Genomic DNA, 25,924 nt, shown 5'->3' on the forward strand with positions numbered 1-25,924 from the left:
TGGAAGGAGAAAAAGTCAGCCTAAAACGGCATTTTTTATTTTTTTGAAAACAAAAAATTCTCATAATACGGTGGAATCAAGTGGCTTATCGGGTGTTACACCATCAACTTGAACCCAAGGATGACATAATACTTGATATGCAGTCATCCGCCTTTTAGGGTCACGAACAAGCATTTTGCTTACTAAATCTTTTGCACTTTCAGAAATTGCAGGCCAGGGATCTGAAACGAAGACAAGATCACCACGCAAAACTTGTTCAAATATCCCTTGTTCGCTTTCAGCCCAAAAAGGAGGTACTCCACTTAAAAGAATGTAAAGGATAACTCCAGCACTCCAAACATCTGCTTCAGGGCCGTAACACTTTTTCAAAACTTCCGGAGCTACATAATATGGACTGCCAACCACATCAATAAATGTGTCACCTGGCATAAAGAACACAGATAATCCAAAGTCAATAGTTTTGAGTAGTGAATCCTCTTGTTGATTGACAAAGAGAAAATTTTCGGGTTTAAGGTCTCTATGCATCACACCAAGAGAATGACAGGCTTCAACAACACCAACTATAGTCCTAATTAGTTCAGCCGCCTTTCTTTCGGTATAATGTCCAAGCTGAATAATCCTATCGAAAAGTTCACCACCTGCACACAATTCCATCACAACATGAACCGCCATAGCATCTTCATAAGCACCTTTGATGGATATAACATTAGGATGACCAGCCAAATGGTGCATTATCTGAATTTCTCTTCTCACATCCTCGACATCCTCATCGGTTACCAATTTCCTCTTCGCAATAGATTTACAAGCATACTGATACCCAGTTGCTTTCTCGATACACAAGAATGTTGTCCCAAACTGACCCTGTCCGAGTTTTTTTCCCTAGACTATAGAATTCCTTGAAATTACCGGTTTCTCTCTGCAACACAGAATCAACAAGAAGTCCTGCACTAGAACTTCTCTTCACAGAAGGTCTCATGTGTTTCTTCTTCTCCTTTTCCGATTCCGGTTCTGATTTCGTCTCTTGTTTTGTTTCCAGTTTCGGCATAGTTATCTGCTCAGGAGGTTTGTTTTGAACAGTCAAAGGAGATTCCGGCTCATTATCAGTCGTCCCCTCATTTACTGATCCTCTATTAGACACTGATCCTTCAGCATCAAGCGGTTGTGATCGCCAAATCGCAGCAGAAAATGATTGAATAATACCATTCTTTGAAATGCTAGGACCAACACATGCATTCCCCATTTTGCTTCACTTCACACGGATCTATTCCAACTTCATCTTTGAGTTTCAAATATTTGTTACTTTCAAATTATAACAAATCAAACTAACCATATTTATATATTTCAATGACACCAACAATATGACAAAAAAAAATATAAAATAAATACTTATCTTCATAATGAAACCAACAACAATCATTATTATATAATTATTATGGGAGGGGATTGTCTCCCGTGAGTTTTTCTCCTGTTGTCTCCTGTGAACAAATCTCTGCCCTTCATTCAGTTTAATGACAAATCAATGGCCAGAAATAAAAACTCTTAAATGGTGTCCTTTTGGTGAACAAGTCTGGTTTTGGGTCTGTTTTCTCCTTTTCTTCTTCCTTTTTATCCACCACCAGCACCGCTAATAATCCAATCGCCGTCGAAATTGATTTGCTAATAACTTTCTCTAGTTGATTAGCAAACGTAGAAATTGAAAGTTGGACAAAAACTTTTGCAGAATCATAACTTCTATTGCAGATTTACAGGCAGGGTCTTAATATAATACCAAGATCTCTCAAAAACACTATGGTAAATGCTTAAAAATTCTTCTGTCCAGGCGTGTAAAGATGTTCCATACACTCTTTTTCTATCTTTTTGCTACAAAAGTTCTCCTATTTATTTTATTATATGACTACTGAAATAACAACAAGATTGCAAATTGCAATGACAATAGCAGCGTTAAGGATAGCATATTTGGAACTGGTGTATGATTAATGGTGGTACTAGAATCACCGACTGCAATGGAGCATGACAGCGACAGAAGAGTTAAAGACGGCGACGGCGACGGAAGAGTATAAGACGGAGACGTCAACAAGTGCACCTGATGACCACTAATGGAGCAACATAGATGGAGTTTGGTTGTTGTTATGGAAAAGAAGATGAAGCAGTGTATATCCAGGACAGAAGCAAGGACGTGAAAAGGGAATGAAAGGAGTTGACCCAAAACGACACACCATTTAAGAGTTTTTATTCCTAGCCATTGATTTGTCATTAAACTGAATGAAGGGCAGAGATTTGTTCACAGGAGACAACAGGAGAAAAACTCACGGGAGACAATCCCCTCCCAATTATTATAGGAAAAGTTGTTTAAGGGTATAATTGAAATAATGAAAAAGCTAGCCAAAAATCTCATATTTTCTTTATATTCTCTCCGTTCCTTTTTAAATGTCGTTTAACAATGAGTTTGACAACTGATTTAACGTTCTTATTTAACTTAACTGTCGTTTTAGTATTTCAAGAGTACGATTTGTCAATTTTACTCTTTCTCAACTAGTTTTATCTTTTTCAATAAAACTAATTATGTTATGTATTTGGAAAACTAAAAGTTGTTTTTTTAAACAAATTTTATTTTTTGTTATCTCCAACATTCAAATCTCTATCACTTAGTGTAAATCTAGTATTTGATGAAATCATAGTTAAAGGAGTTGAAAAAAAGTTGAATTTTTTTTTTAACTTTTTGATTAATGTGAAGTTGGAATAATTTTTATTTTGTTTTACCATTATTAAAAAATGTGTGTGTACTATTTGGACTAGCGGAAAGACGGGCACTATAGTGCCTGTTTGTCTGCTCTTTCTACTACGCTAACACATGTGATTATTTTATTATGTTTGATTGTATAATTTTGATTAAAATTTTAAATTTTAAAATATTAATGAAAATTATTGATATATTGATTTATAAACAAAATATTGTCAAGGCATATAACAAAATTATTTTTGACTCATAATCACTTATAAACCAGCAAAGTCAAATATAATCTATAAAACTAATCGACTTTGGTTAGTTGTAACATGAAAGAAAAAGAAAAAAAAAACTTACAAGTTAATTCTGAATTCTGATGCAGAGAGCTGAGAGAGGTTGAGAAAAACTAAACAATGCGGAAACGGACTATGAACTGTGAGAACCATACTTATTAATATTTAATATAGTGCTAACAAATCTTTTTCTAAAATATTTTGAGTCCTAATCTTTTTTTAGAGGATTTAAAGTTCAATCTTTATCAATATTTTTTGCTTACATTTGTTACTAATCTTTTTTTTAGAGTATTTAAAGTCCAATTTTTAATATTATATTTTGCTCACCTTTGTTACTAATCTTTTTTTTCTTTCCAGAAGATTTAAAGTCCAATCTTTAACATTATTTTTATCTCACGTTTGTTATTAATCTTTTTTTTAGAGTATTTAAAGTCCAATCTTTAACATTATTATTTTTTGCTCACGTTTGTTTCTAATATTTTTTTAGAGGATTTAAAGTCCAATCTTTAACATTATTTTTTGCTTACGTTTGTTATTAATATTTTTTATAGGATTTAAAGTCCAGTCTTTAACAATATTTTTTTCTCACGTTTGTTACTAATCTTTTTTTAGAGAATTTAAAGTCCAATCTTTACCATTATTTTTTGCTCGCATTTTTTACAATTGATCACAGGCTAAGGAAGAGTAACTTATATTAATAAAATAATAAAATTAAAATGGAAATAATGTTTTTTGTGTAAGTAATAAAATAATATGGAAATACTGTTTTTTGTGGAAGTGATATGAAAAAACTTGGCAAACTTTGTCGGTTGTATTGAGGGGAACAACACAGATGTACAACATAAAATCGGCTGATAAAAAAGTAACATGAGTTTTTGTTTTGTGCTAGTTTTTTGTGAGTTTGATATGTGGTTAACGGAGGTAAAAGAGGGTTAATATGGACGATTAGTGACATGGATTAGTAATCCACGTGTTATTTTATAACTGGCTAACAGTAAGAACAATTCATAAGGAATTGTGTGTGAGTTTTCTCTTTAAATTAAATTTATTCTTATTTATTTGTTACATGTGTTATTTGTATTTAAAATTAAAAATTAAGGATATTTTGGAAAAGAAAAATCCAACTCAAAAGTGTGCTGAAATGGGTAGTTTTCTTTATATATAGTATAGAAGTATAGATTACTAACAATTGTTTTTTAAGGGAAAGAGATAAAATGTGTGAAAGAAAAAAATGTTGGAGAAAGCGAGAGTAACTAACAATTGTTTGTTATAAGAGAAATATAACACATTAAATTTATTGAAAATAAAAATTTTATGAAAAAAAAAGAAAAGAATTTATTGGTGGATAACACAATATTGTATTCAAAAGTAATGGAGTTAGCAACCTTGGCCAAGGAAGAAGACATACCAAAAAGACCAACCGACCATGGCAGTGCGTCTTTATCCCATTCAGTTAAATAGCAATTCACTTTCCCCCCAATCTTTACCGTTTTTGTTCATCATCTTTTCTACATAGAAGTGAGGATGAATATGGCACAACACACATGGCTAACATATAGATCATATTTCTAAAAATTGATGTGCAACAATGGCTAAAACAGATCATATGTTGATCACGGTTAATTGTGGCAAACATAAACGTGGCTAAAACTTCCCTTAAGATTTTCGATTTGGTCTTCAATACTGGAAAACTTATGAGGGAAGATTTAATTCTGAAAAACTTGAGAGGTGGATGGGTTTGATTAAAAAAAAAAAAGATTAAAATTGATATTTTGTATAGTTTGCTGGGGTGAAGGCATAATTGTAGAGGTGTGGGATAAATTTTTTGAGTCCAAGATATCTTTTATAGAATGAAAATGAAATACCTAGAATTGAAAATTCTTTAAGCATATTGGATTGCTCACAAGTATATTAAACTTCTGAAAATACTCTCATTAGTAGTTAAGTACCGGTCACTATTGAATGATCATTAAGAACAATTCACTCTTCAACTCGGTTAAATGATTAACAGATCTTAGAAAATGTTTCTGTTTAGGCTAAAAAAAATTGATAAATTTTTTATTTGACAAACTCGTACGTGGAAGGATTAAAAGAGGATAGATGTACTTTATCTTGTTATTATTTTTTTTTAGCATAAATTTTAAATTAAAAAGTTGAGACAGCCCTCCAAAGAAATAAAAAGACGATAAGAGGTTGAAAGTATTTTAAATTTTGATACATCCTCAAACCAGTGTCACTCAATTCAACTTTACTCATTTAAAGTCGGTTATGAGTTGTATTTTTTTTGAGTGAATCACCTTAGTCAGAGTCGTCTCAACCATTAGATCAGTAAAACCCTAGTTTAAGGCAGTATACATGTAAATGTAATTATTACTAGTAATAAGGCAGTAGTAACTTTTTTAAGTTTATGTTGAAAAAATCGTATTAAAAGCGCCAAATATCTAAGATTATAAACTTCATAAGTAAGAGATGCTTTATTGAAATAAGGTGAAGTTAGGACAAACATAAAATAAAAAGTGACGTTAAATGTTTATCAATTTGTAAACTTGAAAATTTTGAGATTTTGTTAGACCTGGCTAATTTGGTATGAGATATTGGTTTCAGTAAATTCAATTAGTAAAAAATTTCAATCAAAGAATACACATATCAAAAACGAATTGATCAAAAATTTCAATCAAAGAATTTTGCTTTATCTATACTTCTATACTATATATAAAGAAAACTACCCCTTTCAGCACACTTTTGGGTTGAAATTTTCTTTCCAAAAATACCCTTAATTTTAAATACAAATAGCCAATTATAAAATAACACGTGGATTAATAATCAATGTCACTAATCGTCACCGTTAACTTTCTTTTACCACCGTTAACAACAGATCAAACTCACAAAAAGTTTAAAAATTATATTTGCATTCTTTGTGTCTCTTCTCATGAATTCAAATCGATCCAGAATTCATCATAGTACCCTCTGATCACATCTCATCACCTCTAAAAAATTAGAAAATTCCAAGGCTCACGAACTTAATTAATACTTCTGAAGCACCTTTGAATGGAGTATCTTTAAGGTCCACTTCATGAATTGAATATCTTTCTGTTTTATCCTTCGAGCAATTTACTTTCCGCCAACATTACAATTCAAGCTTTGTTTTTACTTTTTTTTGTTAGAAGAACGAATGAATCAGAATTTGAGAAAATCAAAGTTGAACAATAATCACGTATGAAAAAAAATAATCCAAAGTTTATGTATTTTCCAGCTTTATTTCTCACGAGTCTATGAGTTTTTTTAATTTTTTTTTTTTAAACAAAAATAATAGCCGATGAGGATTGGACTATAAATCCTCTAAAAAAAATTAGTAACAAACGTGAGCAAAAAATATTGTTAAAGATTGGACTTTAAATCCTCTAAAAAAATATTAGTAACAAACATGAGCAAAAAATAATGTTAAAGATTAGACTTTAAATCCTCTAATAAAAGATTAGTAACAAACGTGAGAAAGAAAAGATTAGTAACAAACTAAGCAAAAAATAATGTTAAAAATTGGACTTTAAATCATCTGATAAAAATTTTAGTAACAAACGTGAGCAAAATATTATGATTCAAAATCTTTTAGAAAAAGATTTGTTAGCACTATATTAAATGGGCTATAAATCCTCTATAAAAAATATTAATAACAAACATGAGAAAAAATAATGTTAAATATTAGACTTTAAATCCTCTAATAAAAGATTAGTAACAAACGTGAGCAAAAAAAAAGATTAGTAACAAACATGAGAAAAAAAATAATGTTAAAAATTGGACATTAAATCCTCTGATAAAAATATTAGTAATAAACTTGAGAAAAATATTATGATTCAAAATCCTAAAAGATTTGTTAGCACTATATTAAAAATATTAATAAGTAGGGTTCTCACAGTTCATAGTTCGTTCCCGCATTGTTTAGTTTTTCTCAACCTCTATCCGCCCTTGCATCAGAATTCAGAATTAACTTGTTAAGTTTTTTTTCTTTCTTTCATGTTACAACTAATCAAAGTTGATTAATTTTATGGATTATTTGACTTTGTTGGTTTATAAGTGATTATGATTCAAATTATTTACGATTAATTTTAAGAATTATTTGACTTTGCTGGTTTATAATTGCTTATACAAACTATGATAGTGTGCTTTTTTTTATCCATAAGCACACCTTTGGGTTGAACTTTTCTTTCAAAAAATACCCTTAATTTTAAATACAAATAGCCAATTATAAAATAATACGTGGATTAGTAATCCATGTCACTAATCGTTGCCGTTAACCCTCTTTTACCTCTGTTAACCAAAGATCAAACTCACAAGAAAACTAGCACAAAACAAAAACTCATGTTACTTTTTTATCAATCGCTTTTATTTTGTACATCTGTGTTGTTCCCCTCAATACAACCGACAAAGATTGTCAAGTATTTTCATATCCCGTCCACAAAAAACAGTATTCCATATTATTTTACTGATATAAATTACTCATCCTTAGTCTTTGATCAATTGTAACAAACGTGAGTAAAAAATAATAGAAAAGATTGGACTTTAAATCCTCTAAAAAAAATTAGTAACAAACGTGAGCAAAAAATAATGTTAAATATTGGAATTTAAATCCTCTAAAAAAATTATTAACAAACGTGAGCAAAAAATATTGTTAAAGATTGGACTTTAAATCCTTTAAAAAAAGATTAGTAATAGACGTGAGCAAAAAATATTGTTGAAGATTGGATTATAAATTCTCTAAAAAAAAGATTAGTAACAAACGTGAGCAAAAAATAATGTTAAAGATTGGACTTTAAATCCTCTAAAAAAAGATTAGTAACAAACGTGAGAAAAAAAATAATGTTAAAGATTGAACTTTAAATACTCTAAAAAAAATATTAGTAACAAACGTGAGCAAAAAACAATGTTAAAGATTGAACATTAAATCCTCTGGAAAAAAATATTAGTAACAAACGTGAGCAAAATATTATGTTAAAGATTGGACTTTAAATCCTCTAAAAAAATATTAGTAACAAATGTGAGCAAAAATTAATGTTAAAGGGCAGACCATTCCCAATGTCGGAATCTATCTTTCACGACATGTTTTCAGTCATGGTCAATTATATGTAGCTTTATCGAGAGGAGTTTCTCAAAATTCAACAAAAGTTCTCATTAATGAAGAGAAAATAGAAGGATAAGATGGAGATTTTACGAAAAATGTTGTTTTTAAAGATATTCTTTTATCGCAATCATAACAATGTTTCTTTTACATAAAATGTCATTTATACATTTATGTTATGATGTTACTAATTACTATTAGAATAAACAATAAAATCAATATATCAATAATTTCCATTAATATTTAAAAGTTTAAAAAATTTAATCAAAATTATACAAACAAACATAATAAAATAATCACATAGTGCCCGTCTTTCCGCTAGTTTTTGATAGTATAATAACAAAAAAACGAATACAAACACTTTCTTGGTATCCCTCAATATTTCTTTGACGGATATGGATGAAATTGATCAAAGGGTTATATGGACCACATTTGTAATTATATGGATAATAATTTGTGAAAATATTGTCTCCATTAGTCTAATTAGCAAAACTAAGTACATGGTGTGGTAAGATGATAGTGAATTGAAGGCTAGATACAAGTATACAACATGACACTGTATGAATGGATTAGCCCTAGTGTGCTCATCATGATTTCCATGCAAATGAGGATAAGCTAGTTAGTAAAAGGTGAAAGCTATTTAAGCCATGGACAAAACAGTTTGAAGTTTCAAAATTATTTTTTCCATGACTATGATCTTAGATCTATATGATATGTAGCTCTCTATAGTATAGTCATAGTCTAGGGACTATATGGATTAATTACAAATAGCTACAACTAGAGTAGACTCGCCTGCATAGTTACTGTCAAATAAATGTGACCAACAAGATAAGATGACTGTCCAAAAAGCACTTCACGTGGACATGGGGCCTATTGCATCCTTCTTTAGCTATATTCTCCCACAAATTACATCCCTATCTCATCTCAATTTTCTTTCATACTGTAGTTCATATGCTCCTCATGTTCCCCACTCAAATTCTTTGTCTCCGTTTTCTTTTTCTATTAAAGGTATATTTCTATCTTCAATTTAAGTGTGTGTTTGGTTATGTTGTGTCAAAAATTGAGTTTGATATAATTGATTTTGAAAGAATTGATTTTGTTTAAAAATGAGTTGAAATAAATTGATTTTTACCAATTTATGTTGTTTGAATAGTTTAAAGTAAAATTGCTTTTGAATGTATAATCACCGACATAGATATTAATATTGTATTTAAAATTGTTATTAAAGAGTTAATTGAAAAAGTTGTTAAAGGACATTAAATGGTTAGAATCAATTTCATTGAACGCAGAAGCTACATTGTATTTCTTCATGGTGAATCACTTTTAATTATGAAACTCACGTCAATAAATAATAGGGTTAATTAAGTTTTTGGTCCCTATAAATATATGCAGTTTTGTTTTTAACCTCTATAAAAATCAATCACACTTTTTAGTCCCTACAAAATTTTCCGTTAATGTTTTTAGTCATGTTAAATTAAAATTTGTTTAATTATGCTTAAACTTCTAAATTTTTGAAAGATTTTTTTACAGACATGTTCATAACAGCGTAAGACACTCTTATAAAATCTTTTAGTTTTTTTAACATGTAATGAATTAAATATTGATTTTTCTAAATTCCATAATTTCAAGATTATATTAATGAAGATTGGACCTAATAATTAAATTTTGAGTTACTTTTTTGCGGAGAAACTTTGTATAATGTTCTAAATAAGTATGTAAAAAATATGTTAGAAATTTAAAAGTTTAAGCACAATTAAGCAAATTTTAATTTTACAAGGACTAAAAGTATGTGTTAGTCCTTGTTAAATTAAAATTTGTTTAATTATACTTAAACTTTTATATTTTTAAATGATTTTTAACAGACATGTTAAGAACATTATAATAATCTCTTTTATAAAAAATTAGAATTTTTTAACATGTAATGAATTAAATATAATTTTTTTAAAACGTCAAAAATTCAAGATAAAACTAACTAAAATTTGGACCTAAAAATAAAATTTTGAGTTAACTTATTGCGGCGGAACGTTTTATAATGTTTTAAACAAGTATGTAAAAAATCATTAAAAAATTTAAAATTTTAAGCATAATTAAACAAATTTTAATTTAACAGGGACTAAAAACACTAACGGAAAATTTTGTATGGACTAATAAATATAATTTTTTAAAAACGTCAAAAATTCAAGATAAAACTAACAAAAATTTGGACCTAAAAATAAAAATTTGAGCTAACTTAGTGCGGCGGAACGTTTTATAATGTTTTAAACAAGTATGTAAAAAATCATTAAAAATTTAAAATTTTAAGCATAATTAAACAAATTTTAATTCAACAGGGACTAAAAACACTAACGGAAAATTTTGTAGGGACTAATAAGTGTGATTTATTTTTATAGGGACTAAAAAGAAAACTGCAGATATTTATAGGGACCAAAAACTTAATTATCCCTAAATAATAAACCAAACATATATTTTTAGGCTAAAAGTGATTTTGCGAGGCATAGACTCATGTTTGGTGCACTCCACCGTACAACCAAACAAGCACTTAGTCTTCTTATTGACCAATTTCAATCTATTCTAATGTAAAATATAGATCTACAATCCTCGTGAGTTTAGCTCAGTTTATAGGAACTCGTGAGTTTAGCTCAGTTTATAGGAATATTGTATATTATATATAGGGATTAGAGTTTGAATCCCAAACATCTTATTTCTCTACATTTATAATGTGTAAGTTGTAGCCACTAAACTACTTAAAAGAAAAAATTATAGATCTAAAAAAAAACGTACACAACGTTAGAAAAACATATGTATGATGAGTCAGCTCAACATTAAAATAAATAGACTGAATTGGTTGTCGACCTTCTTCAAGCCCCTGTTGATATTTCTTAAAGTTTCAAATCCAAATTGTTTGACTACAGATTCAAAGACTAAAATAATAATTCCCTTACTTTATCAACACAGAATAGGCCATTTAGTTCTAGAACATTGATCTAACACTATGAAAATTTTATTTTTCTTGAAATCACTTATAACTAAAAATAAATTTTCTATGATTATACGATTTTAAAAAATAAATAAAGAACTGTGTTTTGTTTATAGGATTTTTTTTTGACAAAACTTAGGGTGCAATTCTTTAAGTGTTTTTTGTATAGTTTAATTAATAATACATTTTTTTTGGATATAACAAACTTTGAGAAAATCATGCATTTGAGAAAATTATGGTGAAACCATACAAAAGCACGCAAGGAATTACACCTAATTTTTTTTCTTCTAAAAATCATATATTTTTTAAAAAATAAAAATAAAAAAAATATGTTAACTCTACATCCAATGAAAGCAAATGCACAAGTGAGTCTTCTCACATATATATGATCAATTGGATCACGATGTAAGTCTCCTTACTAGAACACGATGAGATGTCTATAATATCAAGGGATTGTCCCAGTGGATTTTGAGCATATGTGCAAGTGGTTCGAACACCACATCTTTATATGAGTTTCATCTACTTGTATGTTGTTCAACGTCTATTTTTCCATCAAACATAAGACTCTTGATTACCAATACTTGATATACAAACAAATTTAAGGATATTTAATTTTAAATATTAGAAAATTATTGTCATTATTTTTTTTGAGACAAAATCATTATACTTTTGACTCAACTAATTGTTTTTTTGTTTCTGCTATTGTGAATGATTTGTGAATGGTTGATATTTCAGTAAGGAACCACTTACTTCCACTCCTTTTAGCACCAGCTGCCACATTAATATAGTCCAATTAGGAAAACGTCAAATCTCCATTTCCAATCTTCCTTACAGGAAAATTATACACTTATTATAGAATTAAAATTGTTGATAATTTGTGGTCATCAAGTATTAGTATTAAGTTAAGTAGGCCTACACAATTTTTTTCATTTTGTTGGTTTTCTTGCTTTCCAACTCACTTCCATTCCATATTCTCTCCCTGACACCACAAATCATCATTGAAGTTTGAACTTTGAAAGGTAAGGGGTTAGGTTAGGAAAGAAGCATATACTAGCAATCACTAATCAAGCTCTTGATGTCCCAATTATATAGATACACGACTTTGGAGATTAATGATAAGGGAATAAATTCATGAACCATGTGAATAACAGCGCACAAGGATGGGAACCCAAAACCTTTTTTTACACTGATTTAGATTCTTATACCACTTTTTCTCTTGCCATTTCTAGCCAGAAAAACCAACTTTTTAATCATTTTATTATCAACGTGCTGCTTCAGAAATCAGAACTATAAGTAGTAATAGAATATATTACACAAAGTTCTACAAACAACCCTTCATATCTACTTTCTCTCAAAAAAAAAAAACCCTTCATATCTACTGTTTTCCTGATCCAGCAAGTATATATCAGCACAACTCAGCTTAAGGTATTTTAATTTCTAGCATATTCTTGTTTATATATACTCTGCCATATTTTCTCTCAAAAAAAAAAAAAAAAAATACTCTGCCATATTTAAAACTATGTATTAATGTATAGAGTATATGCTGCTAGCTGAATATAATAAATTTTCTGAGTTCCATTCATGCTTGTTTTGTGTCAATCACCTTCACTTTCACTTTCCTATAATAGTAAGAAGCATTCTTGATTTTAACTATTACAGATGTTTTGCTTCTTTTACGTGTTTATTCTTTTTGGATTAGCCATAAATAGAAAACAGTACATTTTGAAATTGATGTCTCCTCCAATGTCCCAACTCTTAGATAATAATAAATAAATAAATTGAAGTTCCACTAATTATTTTATCATACTTCATTATCAGTTGACAAAACCATCTCAAAAATGTGAGGCCCTCAATTTATTTCAGTAACCCAGTTGATAAGGAACATAAATTAGACAAAATAGCATTGTTGAATTAATGACACAATAAACCACACACAACTCCATATTATTATTTGTTCATCTATAACTCTTTTTTATTGAAAAATGTTGGTTGTTAGTGTGTTATGTATTTTGAACCATAGACCTCATGGATATCCCATAATCTATTATCGTTGAATCCAAATCACATGGTTCGTATTTCAATATTTGTACTTTTTTTATATTTTTTTAAATGAAACTTTGTATTAAAATTTGAATTGTCTGATATCGATCCAACAACAATAGATGTTGTGACCGCGTGAATGCGGTAAAATGTTGATGGCAACAATCCAATCTCCGTAGACTACGCCTTCTGATCACATCAGCTGAATTTCACTGAAATTTTTGCAATATCATATATAATGTGATTTGATGTAACATAACTTAAATTTTTGGTCCAACCTGGTCCAATGTATTAAACAACCTACACGAACAAAATCATAACAATATTAATTCCTATATATATTGCATTGTGGAAACTACATTCTACAGGAAGGTAGTTACTAGTTAAAATGGAGCGTTTGAAGAAATCACCATCATCTTCATCACAAAGACCATCATTTCCGAGGGATCCTCGAGGATCCCTCGAAGTATTCAATCCAACAAGCAACTCAACTTCACCGGTACGTTCTCCGTCACACTCACACCTGAAAACATGGACAGAAACGGAAGAACAACACAAAGATTTCATTTCCAGCGATGAAGTCACCAACACTTCATGGATGGCAATCAAGGAAGGAGAAACCGGCGCCGCGGCACAGAGAGCAGCCGAGTGGGGTTTGGTGCTCAGAACAGACGCTGAAACCGGGAAACCACAAGGAGTGGGAGTTAGAAACTCCGGTGACGATGAACAGAATGGAAAGTTCTCCGGCAAAAGGAATTCTAATAACTCTGGCAGAGTTTCCGGTGACTCTTCTGACGGCGGTGATCCATGCGGGTTTCCGAGAGTTTCGGAGGATTTGAAAGATGCTTTATCTGCTTTTCAACAAACTTTCGTGGTTTCGGATGCTACCAAACCCGATTACCCGATTATGTATGCAAGTGCAGGTTTCTTCAACATGACGGGTTATACTTCAAAAGAAGTCATAGGAAGAAACTGGTAAAAAATATCTTTACTATTTATCTGTTAAAATATTTCTACCAAGTACCTACTTAACTTATGGAACAAAAATGTTTAACCTACCCCATTTTTCAACACACACTTGATATATGGCTAATCACATGCAAAAAATATGGATAATTTAGTTGAGTAGATGATTAATAATCTACGAAACTAAATTAACCATAGTTTTGTACCTAATTAACCAGATATCACGTAGGTGTTTAAAGAAAGGTGTCCATGTATCATTGTTTGTAAATATAATAAAATTGCTTTTTGATTGCGGGTTGGGTGGGGTCCAGTCGGTTTTTACAAGGTGCGGATACTAATCCGGAAGACGTGGCAAAGATAAGGGAAGCATTAGAAGGTGGGAAAAGTTATTGTGGAAGGTTACTGAATTACAAGAAGGATGGAACTCCATTCTGGAATCTTCTCACTATTTCACCCATCAAGGATGATGATGGCAATGTGCTCAAGTTAATTGGGTAATTAGTAACTAACTTCTTTCTTGATTTTTTTTTATTAGATATATAAACTATCAAAAATGTTTTATGCACATCTAGTTTTCTTGCGACACAATTAATCATATGTGGACACAATTAATCACATGTGGCTAATTCAGTTGAGTGTATGGTTGATTTAGATTACGTTAAAATTTGTGAATCATGGTTAATCAAATAGTTGAATTAAGTATAATTTTTACCGTAAATTAAATTAATCGTCTACTCAACTAAATTAACCATATTAAATTAAATTAAATATCTTGGGGGACCAAAATTGACATTTAATTAATAGTATAGTCATGTCACACGAGGTGTATGTTGTCTGTTGCAAATATTAAGATAGAAAGTGTGGGGACATAGCCAGAGAGAAAGATGCATGCATTTCTCACTGTGATAAGGACCACACTGACACACTGTATATATCGTTTTATTTAAATTTACAAAGTGCCAAAGACGGCTATGTTTAACTGTTTACATCAATTCTGGTTTTATTTTCGACTGGTACGTCAATTGTAGTTTTGTTTTCACACTTGGGACTCTTGCTTTTGGCTGATCAAATAAAGTGCTAGCCAATGTCATGAATGCATGTCCATAATTTTTAGTTAAATACTCCTATCTTACATTCATGCATAGTGCCAAAATATGAGGGAAAGTAAAGAAGATAATCAATGTGAGGTAGTGAATATAAGTTCTTTTGATATTATGGACCAAATGGACCTCCTTTTTTAAAAGTCTTTTTTGCATGCTTTTGAGTGTAGATAAAGATTCTAACCTTTGAATGTGGACCTAGATGTGTAATGAAAAGAAGAAAGAAAATTAATCAGTGCGATGCTTACCCAATGTGAATGTTTTGTGGCAGAATGTTGGTGGAAGTTAACAAGCATACGGAAGGGTCAAAGGAGAAGAATTTACGTCCCAATGGGTTGCCTGAATCCTTGATTCGATATGATGGTATGGTAATATTGGATGGATCTTCTTCCATTTCAATTTCATTGCGATTATATTTATACCATGAAAAAACCATTGATGTAATTTTAAATAAAAGAAAAAAAAATGAAATGAAGACTATCATACCGTTGGATAAGTAATTAAAAGCACCACTCCGATCATTTTTTGTATAATATAAAAGTCACATAAAATTTTAAAAATATGCATGTAAGATATAAATTGATTAAGGTATGACAAAAAATGCACGTTATTACAAAAAATATATACATAATAAGAAATCAAAAAGTTAAAATTATAAATTGATTTAAAATACAAAAATAATTATATAAAAAATTAAATTTAAAAAAAATATGTTTCTTTAACAACAAAAAAAAAATACGTTAGGTCTTATTCTTTAAGAAAAGTTAATTTGAATGTGTCTGGCCATGTTACAGGTTATAAAAGTTGTTCAATAGAAGAAAAGAAATATGAAAATCTAATGATATATTCAATCATTCAATAAATAAAATTTGGAACTCTTTATATATGGATTGTTCAAGCTAAAAGAAAGAGAGATGGTCCGATATAAAAGTAGAAAAAGATGAGAAACATCGGTAAAAATATACAATATTCACAAAATAAACAAGAGTTAAATATATTTTTGGTCCCTATAAATATACCAACTTTTCATTTTAGTCCCTCTAAAATTTTCCTTCAACTTTTAGTCCCTATAAAATTTTCAATCATTAATTTTGGTCCCTATTTTAAAGTAAACTCATATGTAGAATTCATATTTTTGAATAGAATTTTGCAGAAAAATTCATAATATTATAAGAATCTCTCCCAAAAAAAATTAGAATTTTTTAACAAAACATGAATTTAATATGAATTTTTATATTTTTTATGGTTAAAATTCATATTAAATTTAGGGTTAATTATGTTTTTGGTCCCTACAAAATTGCGAACTTGTAAGTTTAGTCCTTACTTAATTTTAATAGCATTTTTAATCCCTACAAAAAAAATTTACTTATAATTTTAGTCCCTGCTAAAATAAATTTTGTTTAATTATCCTTAAACTCTTAAATTTTTTAACAATTCTTTTTATACAAGTTTAGAACACTATGAAAGGTTCATTTACTAAAATTTATAATTTTTTAACATGAAATAAATTAAATATAAATTTTTTAAAACGACAAAAGTTTAAGATAAAAGTAACAAAAATATGGACGTAGAAATCAAATTTTTGCGATATTTTTTTCGGAGGACCTTTTAATAACGTTCTTAACACGCCTGTAAAAAATTGTTGAAAAACTTAAGAGTTTAAGCATAAATTAAACAAATTTGGATTGAGTAAGGACTAATATTGAGTGCAGAATTTTTTTGTAAGGATTAAAAATGCTATTAAAATTAAGTAAGGACTAAACTTACAAGGTCGCAATTTTGTAGGGACCAAAAACATAATTAACCCTTAAATTTATGTTTTCTTAAAAAATTCTAATTTTTTTTGAAAAAGATTTTTACAATATTCTACACATTTCTGCACAATTTCATTAAAGAATACAAAAATTAACTTTAAAATAGGGACCAAAAGTAGTGATTGAAAATTTTATAGGGACTAAAAGTTGAAGGAAAATTTTAGAGGGACTAAAACGAAAAGTTAGTATATTTATAGGGACCAAAAACATATTTAACCCAATAAACAAAACGTAAGTACATTGAGAACGTAAGTACATTTCGTACTTTCTTTGTTGTTCTTAATTTAAAATACTATATTTTTTGTAGTTATAATAAATATTGAGAAAATTCTTGTTCAAAAAAAAATATTGAGAAAATTATAAATTTAAAGAGATCATGGTAATTTTAAATATTCTAAATCAAGAACAACACTGTTTAAAAATATAAAGTTAAGAAAAACAAAAAATCTTAAAAATAAGCTAATTATGTGAAAGATGTATTCTTTTTTCATTTTGTTTTTTGTACAGTTAAAATAAGCTAATTACTTTTTATTTTTTGGTACAATAAGCTAATTATTTTTAATGTTTGGCCTAAGGAAAAGAGGTTTTATCAAATATATTATTGATAAATAAATCTTATGCTTTGTTTTCGAGTTTTGAGATAAAGGGAAGACTCTAACTAAATCCAATGCTCTTGAGGTTAAAAAGATCCACACTTCCATGAAATTTAATAATTCTTTATTTGGTAAACATATTTGGGATATATTGCATCAACCCAAAAAAAATTGGTTTAAATGTTGAGGGACATAAATCGAGTGATTCTTGTATTTGTGGAAATTTCTGAGTCGGGATTTACTTGTCGAGTTGGTAGAGGTCCTCTTTTAATTTGGTAGATATAAGTGAATTTCAACAATTAATCTTTATACTTAGCACCCATTTTCTACCAAGAGTGTATTTGTAGCATCATCACTTTAGAGCAAGCACTAATAATAAACTCATTTGGAATTGATTCCTTAATGGTGTGTACTCATTTGATCATCCACCTTATTTAGAAGAGTGTTTTCGTAGAGAATCAGAAGAAAACACTTGTGAATGTGATTAACATAGTTTTTATTTTGAGAGTATTATAAAGTGTTTTATTAATTTAAAACATTATGAGAAAAACCTATAAAAACTTTCTCCAATACTGTTTTTGAATTTCTTGTATTTAAAAGAGTTTGTTTTGTCCAAAAAAAAAAAATTTGGCTTTCGCACCGGTTTCCCACCCACCAATGGTGGGCGACTAATCCGGCTCATGTGTAGAGGCATGCATACTGGCCAAGCGTTGTTCCCCCTGAGAATCGAACCCGGTATTCCCCGGGTACGTCCTTGAAAGGAGCTCCTTGCCACTAGAGCCCAAGCAACTTGGCTAAAAAAAAAAAAAAGATTTTGTATTATTATGATGAAAAACAAGTCGCTCATTCAAATTAAGAGACTACTATTCCTTTTTTTCCCCGGCTAAACTTTCAGCTTAGCATTAAAAAGTGCATATCAAGAACATATGATAATGTAAAATCACTTATCCTTTTTTTAACTCTTCCCTTCGTTCTAAAATAAACCTAACACTTCTATAAAAATTAAGAACTTTGCCAAAAAAATGTCTGTTTTAAATTGTGCGCTAAGTTATTATTCTTTTTACTGGATCAGAGACACAAGGAAATAATGGATATATACAGATTATTTCTATTCTTGAAGTAAGCATGATAGCAGTCAAGACCTGTAAAAAAATAATGAAGGCGGCCAAGATTAATTCCATAAGCAGAAACACACAATAATAAGATATTTCAAATATATTTTGCTCAATATCCAATGTTTTAAGACTAGTTATTGTCCCAAAAGGACCAAAACTCCCAATCAAAGGGTTAAGAAGAATAATTGACAAGGCAACAAATAACTACTAAACATTGCTTCTCATGCAAGTTTCAAACTAATTTTCCAACCTTACTATGTAATAATAAGATATTTTCACAGTGTTTGGCTCAAAACACTAACATATTGTGTATTGCAATTTGCAGCTCGTCAAAAAGAGAAGGCTTCGTCTTCTGTATCTGAGTTACTACAAGCCATGAAGCGCCCTCGTGCACTCAGTGAATCCGGACAGCGTCCCTTTATAAGAAAATCAGGAGGAGGTTCTGAGGAAGATCAAGAGATAGAGAAAGTAGAGCACAAATCAAGGAGAAAATCTGATAGTGTAGCTTCTTTTAGACCAAAATCACAAAGAAAGAGTAGAAGTTCAATGGAACGAATCAGTGAGCTACCTGAAAATGCAAACAAAAACTCTCATCGCCATTCCTTCATGGGGTAAATCTATATATATGGTCATTTACTTTGAAGTTATATCTATGTTCTTGAAATAATCATTAATCACTTCAATTTTTTAGTTAATTGCATGTTTGGATTCGCTTAGCTAAGTGCGTGTTTAGTTATGTGGCTAGAAAATAATTGATTCTCTCTAAAAATGAGTTGAATGTAAACAACATTGATGTAAATGTGGGTTGATCAATAGATTATAGGCTAAACAACAATTCTAAAGGCAAAAACTTCAAATTGTAGTTTCAAGTTAGAATCAATTTTAGAGACATAAACAATTCTACTACAACTAGAGGACATCCAAACATGTCAAAATTGATTTTTCTATAATCAATTTTGACTCCTCCATAAATTGAATCAAACATAAACTAAAGTGATTCTAGAAATATAAAATTGAACTTCATCTATTTTGAGTCTTCTTGAATAGAACTATTTTTACTTTCAGAATGAGTTTTATTTTGAGGTTCAGATTTTTAGCTCGTGTCAAATTTATTATGCAACTCACTTTTATGTAAATGTATTCAAGATAAATCAATTTACATTTAAATTATTTTTTACAAAATCAGTTTTTGTTAAGGTAGCGCCATACAAGCACTAAATCTTCAATTAAAATGTATGATCATTTAAGAGTGCAAACTTTCTATGGATCAGGTTCAGGAGGAAAAGTCAGTCAATTGATGAAAGCATTGATAATGAAGTTATTGTAGATATGAGCTCCGAGAGTGAGGATGATGAGAGGGATGATAGTTTTGAATTTGATGACAAAGAAAAGCTGAGGGAAAAGCGAAAAGGTCTTGATCTTGCTACTACACTTGAGCGTATTGAGAAAAACTTTGTCATTACTGATCCAAGGCTTCCCGACAATCCTATAGTAAGATTCTTTGAACCATTTAATAAGATTTACCTCTTCTAAAGTTAGTGTTTCACTTTTCACTTTTCACTTTAGAGGGTAAAATAACTAGTCTCAAATCGATATTCCAAGATATTCATGATTTGTTATGCATGCGATACTCACTTTAGTAGAGTTAAAGTTGTTATATTACGTTGAAAATGTTACCTTCTTTTGTTGGATTCTTGTACCGGAAGTAAAAATTTAACTAGGGATTTAAAGTTTGTATTTGGTTTCTAATTTTTCAGATCTTTGCATCTGATAGCTTCTTAGAGCTTACAGAATATACTCGTGAAGAAATCTTGGGAAGAAATTGCAGGTATATTTTAAGTTGAATATCCATAGTTATTTCCTTACCATGCCATTTAGATATTCCATATCAATGGTAAAATTCCAGAAATTTGGAGCCTAGTTGTTGCATTGAAGATATGAATTAAACATATCAAAATCACCAGAAGCTAGTGTACAAATTTGCTTTCTGAAGGTTTCGAGTGGCTGATATACCTAGAAACAATGATATAAAAGTTGTTTTTTATTTTTATAATGTCAAAATTTAGTGTATTTACCTTACATACAAATTGGCTATTTAGGTTTCTTCAAGGACCAGAAACTGATCCAGCAACTGTGAGAAAAATTAGAGAGGCAATTGACAACCAAACCGAAGTTACAGTGCAACTGATCAATTATACAAGGACTGGTAAGCTATTTGATTTCAGTAGGGAAAATCACTTTCATGGAATCATAGGCAAATTTCTTACCTATTATAACTTTGCAAGTATTATGTGAATATTTTATGTATAGTTGTATGAAACATCTAATTGAGTTTAAAATGATAGGACCTGTTTGTTTACAGTGATATTCAATATCACATTATGCAGTTCATTATAAAGATAAATATTTCTACCTCAAAAATTCATGAATAATGTTGCAATTATTATTCTATTTAAGACATTCCTTGCAATTTACAGGGAAAAAGTTCTGGAATCTGTTTCATTTGCAACCTATGCGTGATCATAAGGTATAGTTTATGATAGTCCTTTGAAGATGTTACATATTTCAATATCTTGCAATGCAATTTTTGTTTTGGATATTACAGGAAGCTAATTTTTTCCTTATCGGTGAAATAGGGAGAAGTACAATACTTTATTGGTGTTCAACTTGATGGTAGTCAACATGTAGAGCCTCTTCACAACTGCATTAAAGAAGATACTGCAAAGGAGGGAGAACAATTGGTTTGTTTGCTATTTTCAGCTCTTTTTTTACATATAACATTTGTTGGCATTGTTTGCAATAATAGGAAATATTGTTCAATCTATTATGCTTTTTACTTTCCATGTTATAACAAGTTTGTGTCACAGGTCAAACAAACTGCAGAAAATGTTGGGGAAGCAGTGAGAGAACTTCCAGATGCTAATCAGGTAATAAGGTGTATTTGTTAGCTTCTTGTCTTCTAAAGTTCAATTAGGTTCTCCATTATGACATCAGTTGTTTATGATCTTCGTCAGAAACCGGATGATTTATGGATAAATCATTCAAAAGTGGTTCACCCCAAACCTCATAGGAAGGATAATGATGCTTGGAGAGCAATCCAGAAGGTATTGTTTTCCCATTCGAACTAATTTCTTGTTATTTATTGTTTATGTTAACTGAGTAAATATTTAGGATTTTATTTTACACTATGGTTACAAACTACACTATGGTTTTGCAGATTATCGAAAATGGAGAACAGATTGGCCTAAAGCACTTTAGGCCAATTAAACCTTTGGGATCTGGAGATACCGGAAGGTTTATTTTTTTTCTCTCTTTTTCTCCTTAGTTCTCTTTTCCAAGTACAAACTACATACATGTCCATGATATTGTCACTTCCAGTAATTCTACAATTTCTTTAATGGAACTTGTGAATATATAAATGCCTTATCGATGAATTGGTCCTACTTAGATGAAAATTCAAGTGAGCCCGAGATTTTATAATACTTTTTAGTGTCCCAGCTTATACCACTGGAATACTCCTTTGGGACTGATATGATATGTTACCGGCTTTCAGTGTGCATCTGGTGGAGCTAGAAGGAACTGCTGGTCAATACTTCGCGATGAAGGCTATGGATAAGCGTGTTATGCTCAATCGCAATAAGGTTTTGAGTTTGATAAAAACCATTATTAATTGAAGCTTATATGTCATGATTTTCTAATCACAAAAATTACTATTCTGATTTGTGCAAATATAAGTTATAGCAGCATTTACCACTTGTCATAATAGGATGGCCTTTTATACTTTCCCCAGGTGCATAGAGCTTGCACTGAAAGAGAAATCCTTGACATGTTGGACCATCCTTTTCTGCCTGCATTATATGCTTCCTTTCAGGTTTGAAACTCAATTATTAACTTCAAATAAGTAACTCGGTAATTATCATTCATGTAAACCAGAGTTGCTAATGACTGGTAGGAACATTATGATTTTTATGATTGCTACATCATTTACCTCTTTCTGCACAGAAAAACCTGTTAATATAAAGAGGAAATATCAATATGTCACATCATAATCCTATAAAAGACGCTTGCTATAATTTAATGATAATAGCTTTATGGATTATATCATATGTTTTCACCTAGAGTAATGCCTTTATTTCCTGTTATATTAATCCATAATTTACTTAAGATCAAGCATGTCCATGTGTCTGCTTATTTCATATATTGAATTTTTCATATATTTGAAACTTGAATGATTTGCAGACCAAAACACATGTTTGTTTGATAACCGATTACTACCCTGGTGGAGAACTATTCCTGCTTCTTGACCAGCAGCCAACTAAGGTTCTCAAGGAAGACGCTGTGAGGTATATTATTCTACTGCACAAAGAATTTATGTATATAAATCAAAAGTTAAAAAACAATGGTGCATTAAGACTTTTAATAACCGCCATTAAAGCGAAGTTTCACTCTTCAACTATGTCTGCTACTTCATGTGTTCTTCGACTTTTCTTTAAATAATATCAAGTTCTTGATATTTTTAGATTTTATGCTGCTGAGGTATTGATTGCATTGGAGTACCTTCATTGTCAAGGTAGGTTCTTATCCAGAATACAACGACATTAATCTAAAATGATGAACTTAATCATCAAACTTCAATCATTTAAAGGTGTATTAAAATCCTTTCAAGTCATCCAGTGACATAAATTGACCTACTACTAGCAATTACATGATCCTATGTATCACAAGTTCAGTCCTTTGCAAGAAACCTTGCCACTAGATTTCTGTTGTATATACTTAGAAACTGACTAGAACAAAATTTAACGACGTTATTTGGTGAGAATTTGCAGGCATAATTTATCGAGATTTGAAGCCAGAAAATGTGCTGATCCAAAGAAATGGGCATGTGTCTCTAACAGATTTTGATTTGTCATGTTTAACATCTTGCAAGCCACAGGTATCTTAGGCAAGAACATTAGATAAGGTGGTTTTAGAAATATTTTAACTAAGGCCACTGAACAGTTTTACTCTGCAGCTTATAATTCCAGCTACAGAGGATAAAAAGAAAAGAAAGAAGACAAAGAAGAAGGGACCACAGAAAACTCAACAAATTCCAATGTTTATGGCTGAACCAATGAGAGCGTCCAATTCTTTTGTTGGCACAGAAGAGTACATAGCTCCGGTTTGTATTTCCTCGTATATTATATGCATGACTCAATACTTATCTTATGTCAAATGGACCAATCAATATGGTGCATTTGCTTATAATATCGAACACTTCATATTTTGTTAAGAAAAAGGTTCCATATCCAAATATGTGATGTGACAAGTTTGTGCAATTCAACTTGTACAGGAAATTATAACTGGTTCAGGTCATACTAGTGCTGTGGATTGGTGGGCTTTAGGTAACATTCTAATTCTCATTATAAAGTGCATTAATGAACAACCTAGATCAGTTTCTATACATTAAATCGGTTGAAGGCTATGTAACATATTTGAAGCATATTATATCACATTGTTTGACTTCAATTAATACTCTCTTTTTAGGTATTCTTCTATATGAAATGCTTTATGGATACACACCATTCAGGGGAAAAACAAGACAAAAGACATTTGCAAACATTCTTCACAAAGATCTTAAATTTCCCAAAAGCAAACCGGTGAGATTGTTTTTCTACGTATAACTTATCATGTATTTGTTGCCAGCAGCTTTCTATTAAAAAGCTCCATGGACTTTGTGAACACAAATTAAGTGATATTTTCTATGCAGGTAAGTCCCCAGGCAAAGCAGCTAATTTACTGGTTGTTGCACAGAGATCCCAAAAACAGATTAGGTTCACTTGAAGGAGCGAATGAAATTAAGCGCCATCCATTCTTCAAGAATGTCAATTGGGCTCTAATTCGCTGCATGGTAACACAATATTAAATTTTAGTAGCAATATTATATTGCTTCATTATTGCTACAATGATTTACTTTAATTTTGTTGTTAACTCTTTGATTAGTGCAATTCATTCATATCTTAACAGCAACCTCCTGAGCTTGATGCTCCTATCTTACTGGAAAATGATGAAAAGAAAGAAGCCAAAGATATCGACCCTGGTTTAGATGATCTACAGAAAAATATTTTCTGAAAGGTCTTTCTTCATTTTCTGAAAAATATTTTCTTCATTTGTGGTTATACTTAATCATTATAGTGACTAGTTATTAATTAGCATATTATCTTGTGGCTGTAGGTTTAAAGTATGATAGAATGAAATTCAAGAAACACATAATGAGTGTTTTCGATTTTGGAATTTCAGTTTCTTGCTTCAGTTTGTAAAGTTTGATAATGTTCATTGTAAGTTATGAAATGGAGATACAATCTTTTTTGCAGTTTATGATGTTAAAGTTATATGGCAATCCAATAGAGGGGGGCCATCGTGCACTTAGTTTAGTGTAGAAATTCTTGCATAATTTTGGAATGATATACAGTCAATGAAAATATAAGAAAATGAACACCTACATTTTTTTGTTTTAGAAAAGAAAATGAACCTACATTGTTGCATTCTTTTGTACTAAACAAAAATGTTTGCAGTGTGATATCTGTTAATTTGAGAACATTTATTTTTAAAAAGTGGATTTTCAATGCAAATTCTTGAAATAATTGAAAAACTAAATTTATAAAAAGCTTCAACTTCTTGAATGAAATTATGGCTCATAGGTACCGATAAGTGGGTAGCATCTTTCGAGCGCAGTGAGAAAGACTTGCCCTTGAACTTGACCCAAACATTTGATTGAGTGGGACAGGTTGTGTCGGATCCTGATTTTTAGTTGTTGTGGGGGCAAAAAAAATATCTAATACATATTCATAAAGAAAGTTTTTACAAAATAAACAATTTTATGATCAAACTAGTATGATCATATGTAGTATGATATTTCCTTTTTAAAATATGATGTATTTGAATCGTTGTGTTTAGTATTAGAGAAGCGGTAAAAAATGAGAAGAATAAATTATTGAAATTAGTTTTTTTAAACGGTCAATGTTAGTATTATATTGCAAGTGAAGATCAAACATCAACCTCTTTATCCCTTCCCAATTCCCTCTTCAACTCTCCCACCCAACTTAGATTTTATATCTTTTAGTTGGCTCCTATCGTAAGTAGAACAATTTAATTCTCTTTTAGAAGCTCATTTTGTAATTTGGGATCATGGATTAATTTAGTAATGCAAGG

The 25,924-nt window shown here is 30.1% G+C and overlaps 1 protein-coding gene and 1 pseudogene across 4 annotated transcripts; one reads left to right on the forward strand and one right to left on the reverse strand.

Moving 5' to 3' along the window:
- Positions 1 to 25: 25 nt before the first annotated feature.
- Positions 26 to 1,303, reverse strand: LOC146950883 (calcium-dependent protein kinase 1 pseudogene; annotated as a pseudogene).
- A 10,738-nt stretch (positions 1,304 to 12,041) lies between these two features.
- Positions 12,042 to 25,085, forward strand: LOC146950884 (phototropin-1-like). Of its 4 annotated transcripts, none has more exons than XM_085746831.1 (24): positions 12,042 to 12,533; positions 13,517 to 14,123; positions 14,426 to 14,608; positions 15,486 to 15,577; positions 19,062 to 19,347; positions 20,008 to 20,227; positions 20,494 to 20,564; positions 20,836 to 20,942; positions 21,214 to 21,263; positions 21,373 to 21,477; positions 21,604 to 21,663; positions 21,751 to 21,840; positions 21,954 to 22,030; positions 22,290 to 22,377; positions 22,527 to 22,607; positions 22,976 to 23,079; positions 23,257 to 23,306; positions 23,563 to 23,669; positions 23,748 to 23,894; positions 24,066 to 24,117; positions 24,260 to 24,372; positions 24,483 to 24,623; positions 24,740 to 24,847; positions 24,947 to 25,085. In XM_085746831.1, the coding sequence occupies exons 2-23, from the start codon at positions 13,537 to 13,539 to the stop codon at positions 24,842 to 24,844; spliced, it is 2,916 nt and encodes a 971-aa protein (XP_085602957.1). In that variant the 5' UTR covers positions 12,042 to 12,533; positions 13,517 to 13,536; the 3' UTR covers positions 24,845 to 24,847; positions 24,947 to 25,085. The 4 variants fall into 4 exon arrangements, with proteins under 4 accessions (XP_085602957.1, XP_085602959.1, XP_085602956.1 ...); XM_085746833.1 differs by having other exon boundaries at positions 13,521 to 14,123; XM_085746830.1 differs by having other exon boundaries at positions 24,740 to 25,085.
- The last annotated feature ends 839 nt before the right edge of the window (positions 25,086 to 25,924 follow it).

This window comes from Medicago sativa, chromosome 2 (genome assembly GCF_051527215.1).
Source record: "Medicago sativa cultivar Bolivia chromosome 2, Bolivia_mono, whole genome shotgun sequence".
NCBI lineage: Eukaryota > Viridiplantae > Streptophyta > Magnoliopsida > Fabales > Fabaceae > Medicago > Medicago sativa.

Excerpts from the sequence above, each read along its gene's own strand:
- LOC146950884 (XM_085746830.1), top strand. The coding sequence starts at position 13,537 with ATGGAGCGTTTGAAGAAATCACCATCATCTTCATCACAAAGACCATCA. Across the intron at positions 21,664-21,750 it reads AACTTCCAGATGCTAATCAG|AAACCGGATGATTTATGGAT; the intron begins GTAATAAGGTGT and ends GATCTTCGTCAG. Across the intron at positions 23,080-23,256 it reads CTCAAGGAAGACGCTGTGAG|ATTTTATGCTGCTGAGGTAT; the intron begins GTATATTATTCT and ends TGATATTTTTAG.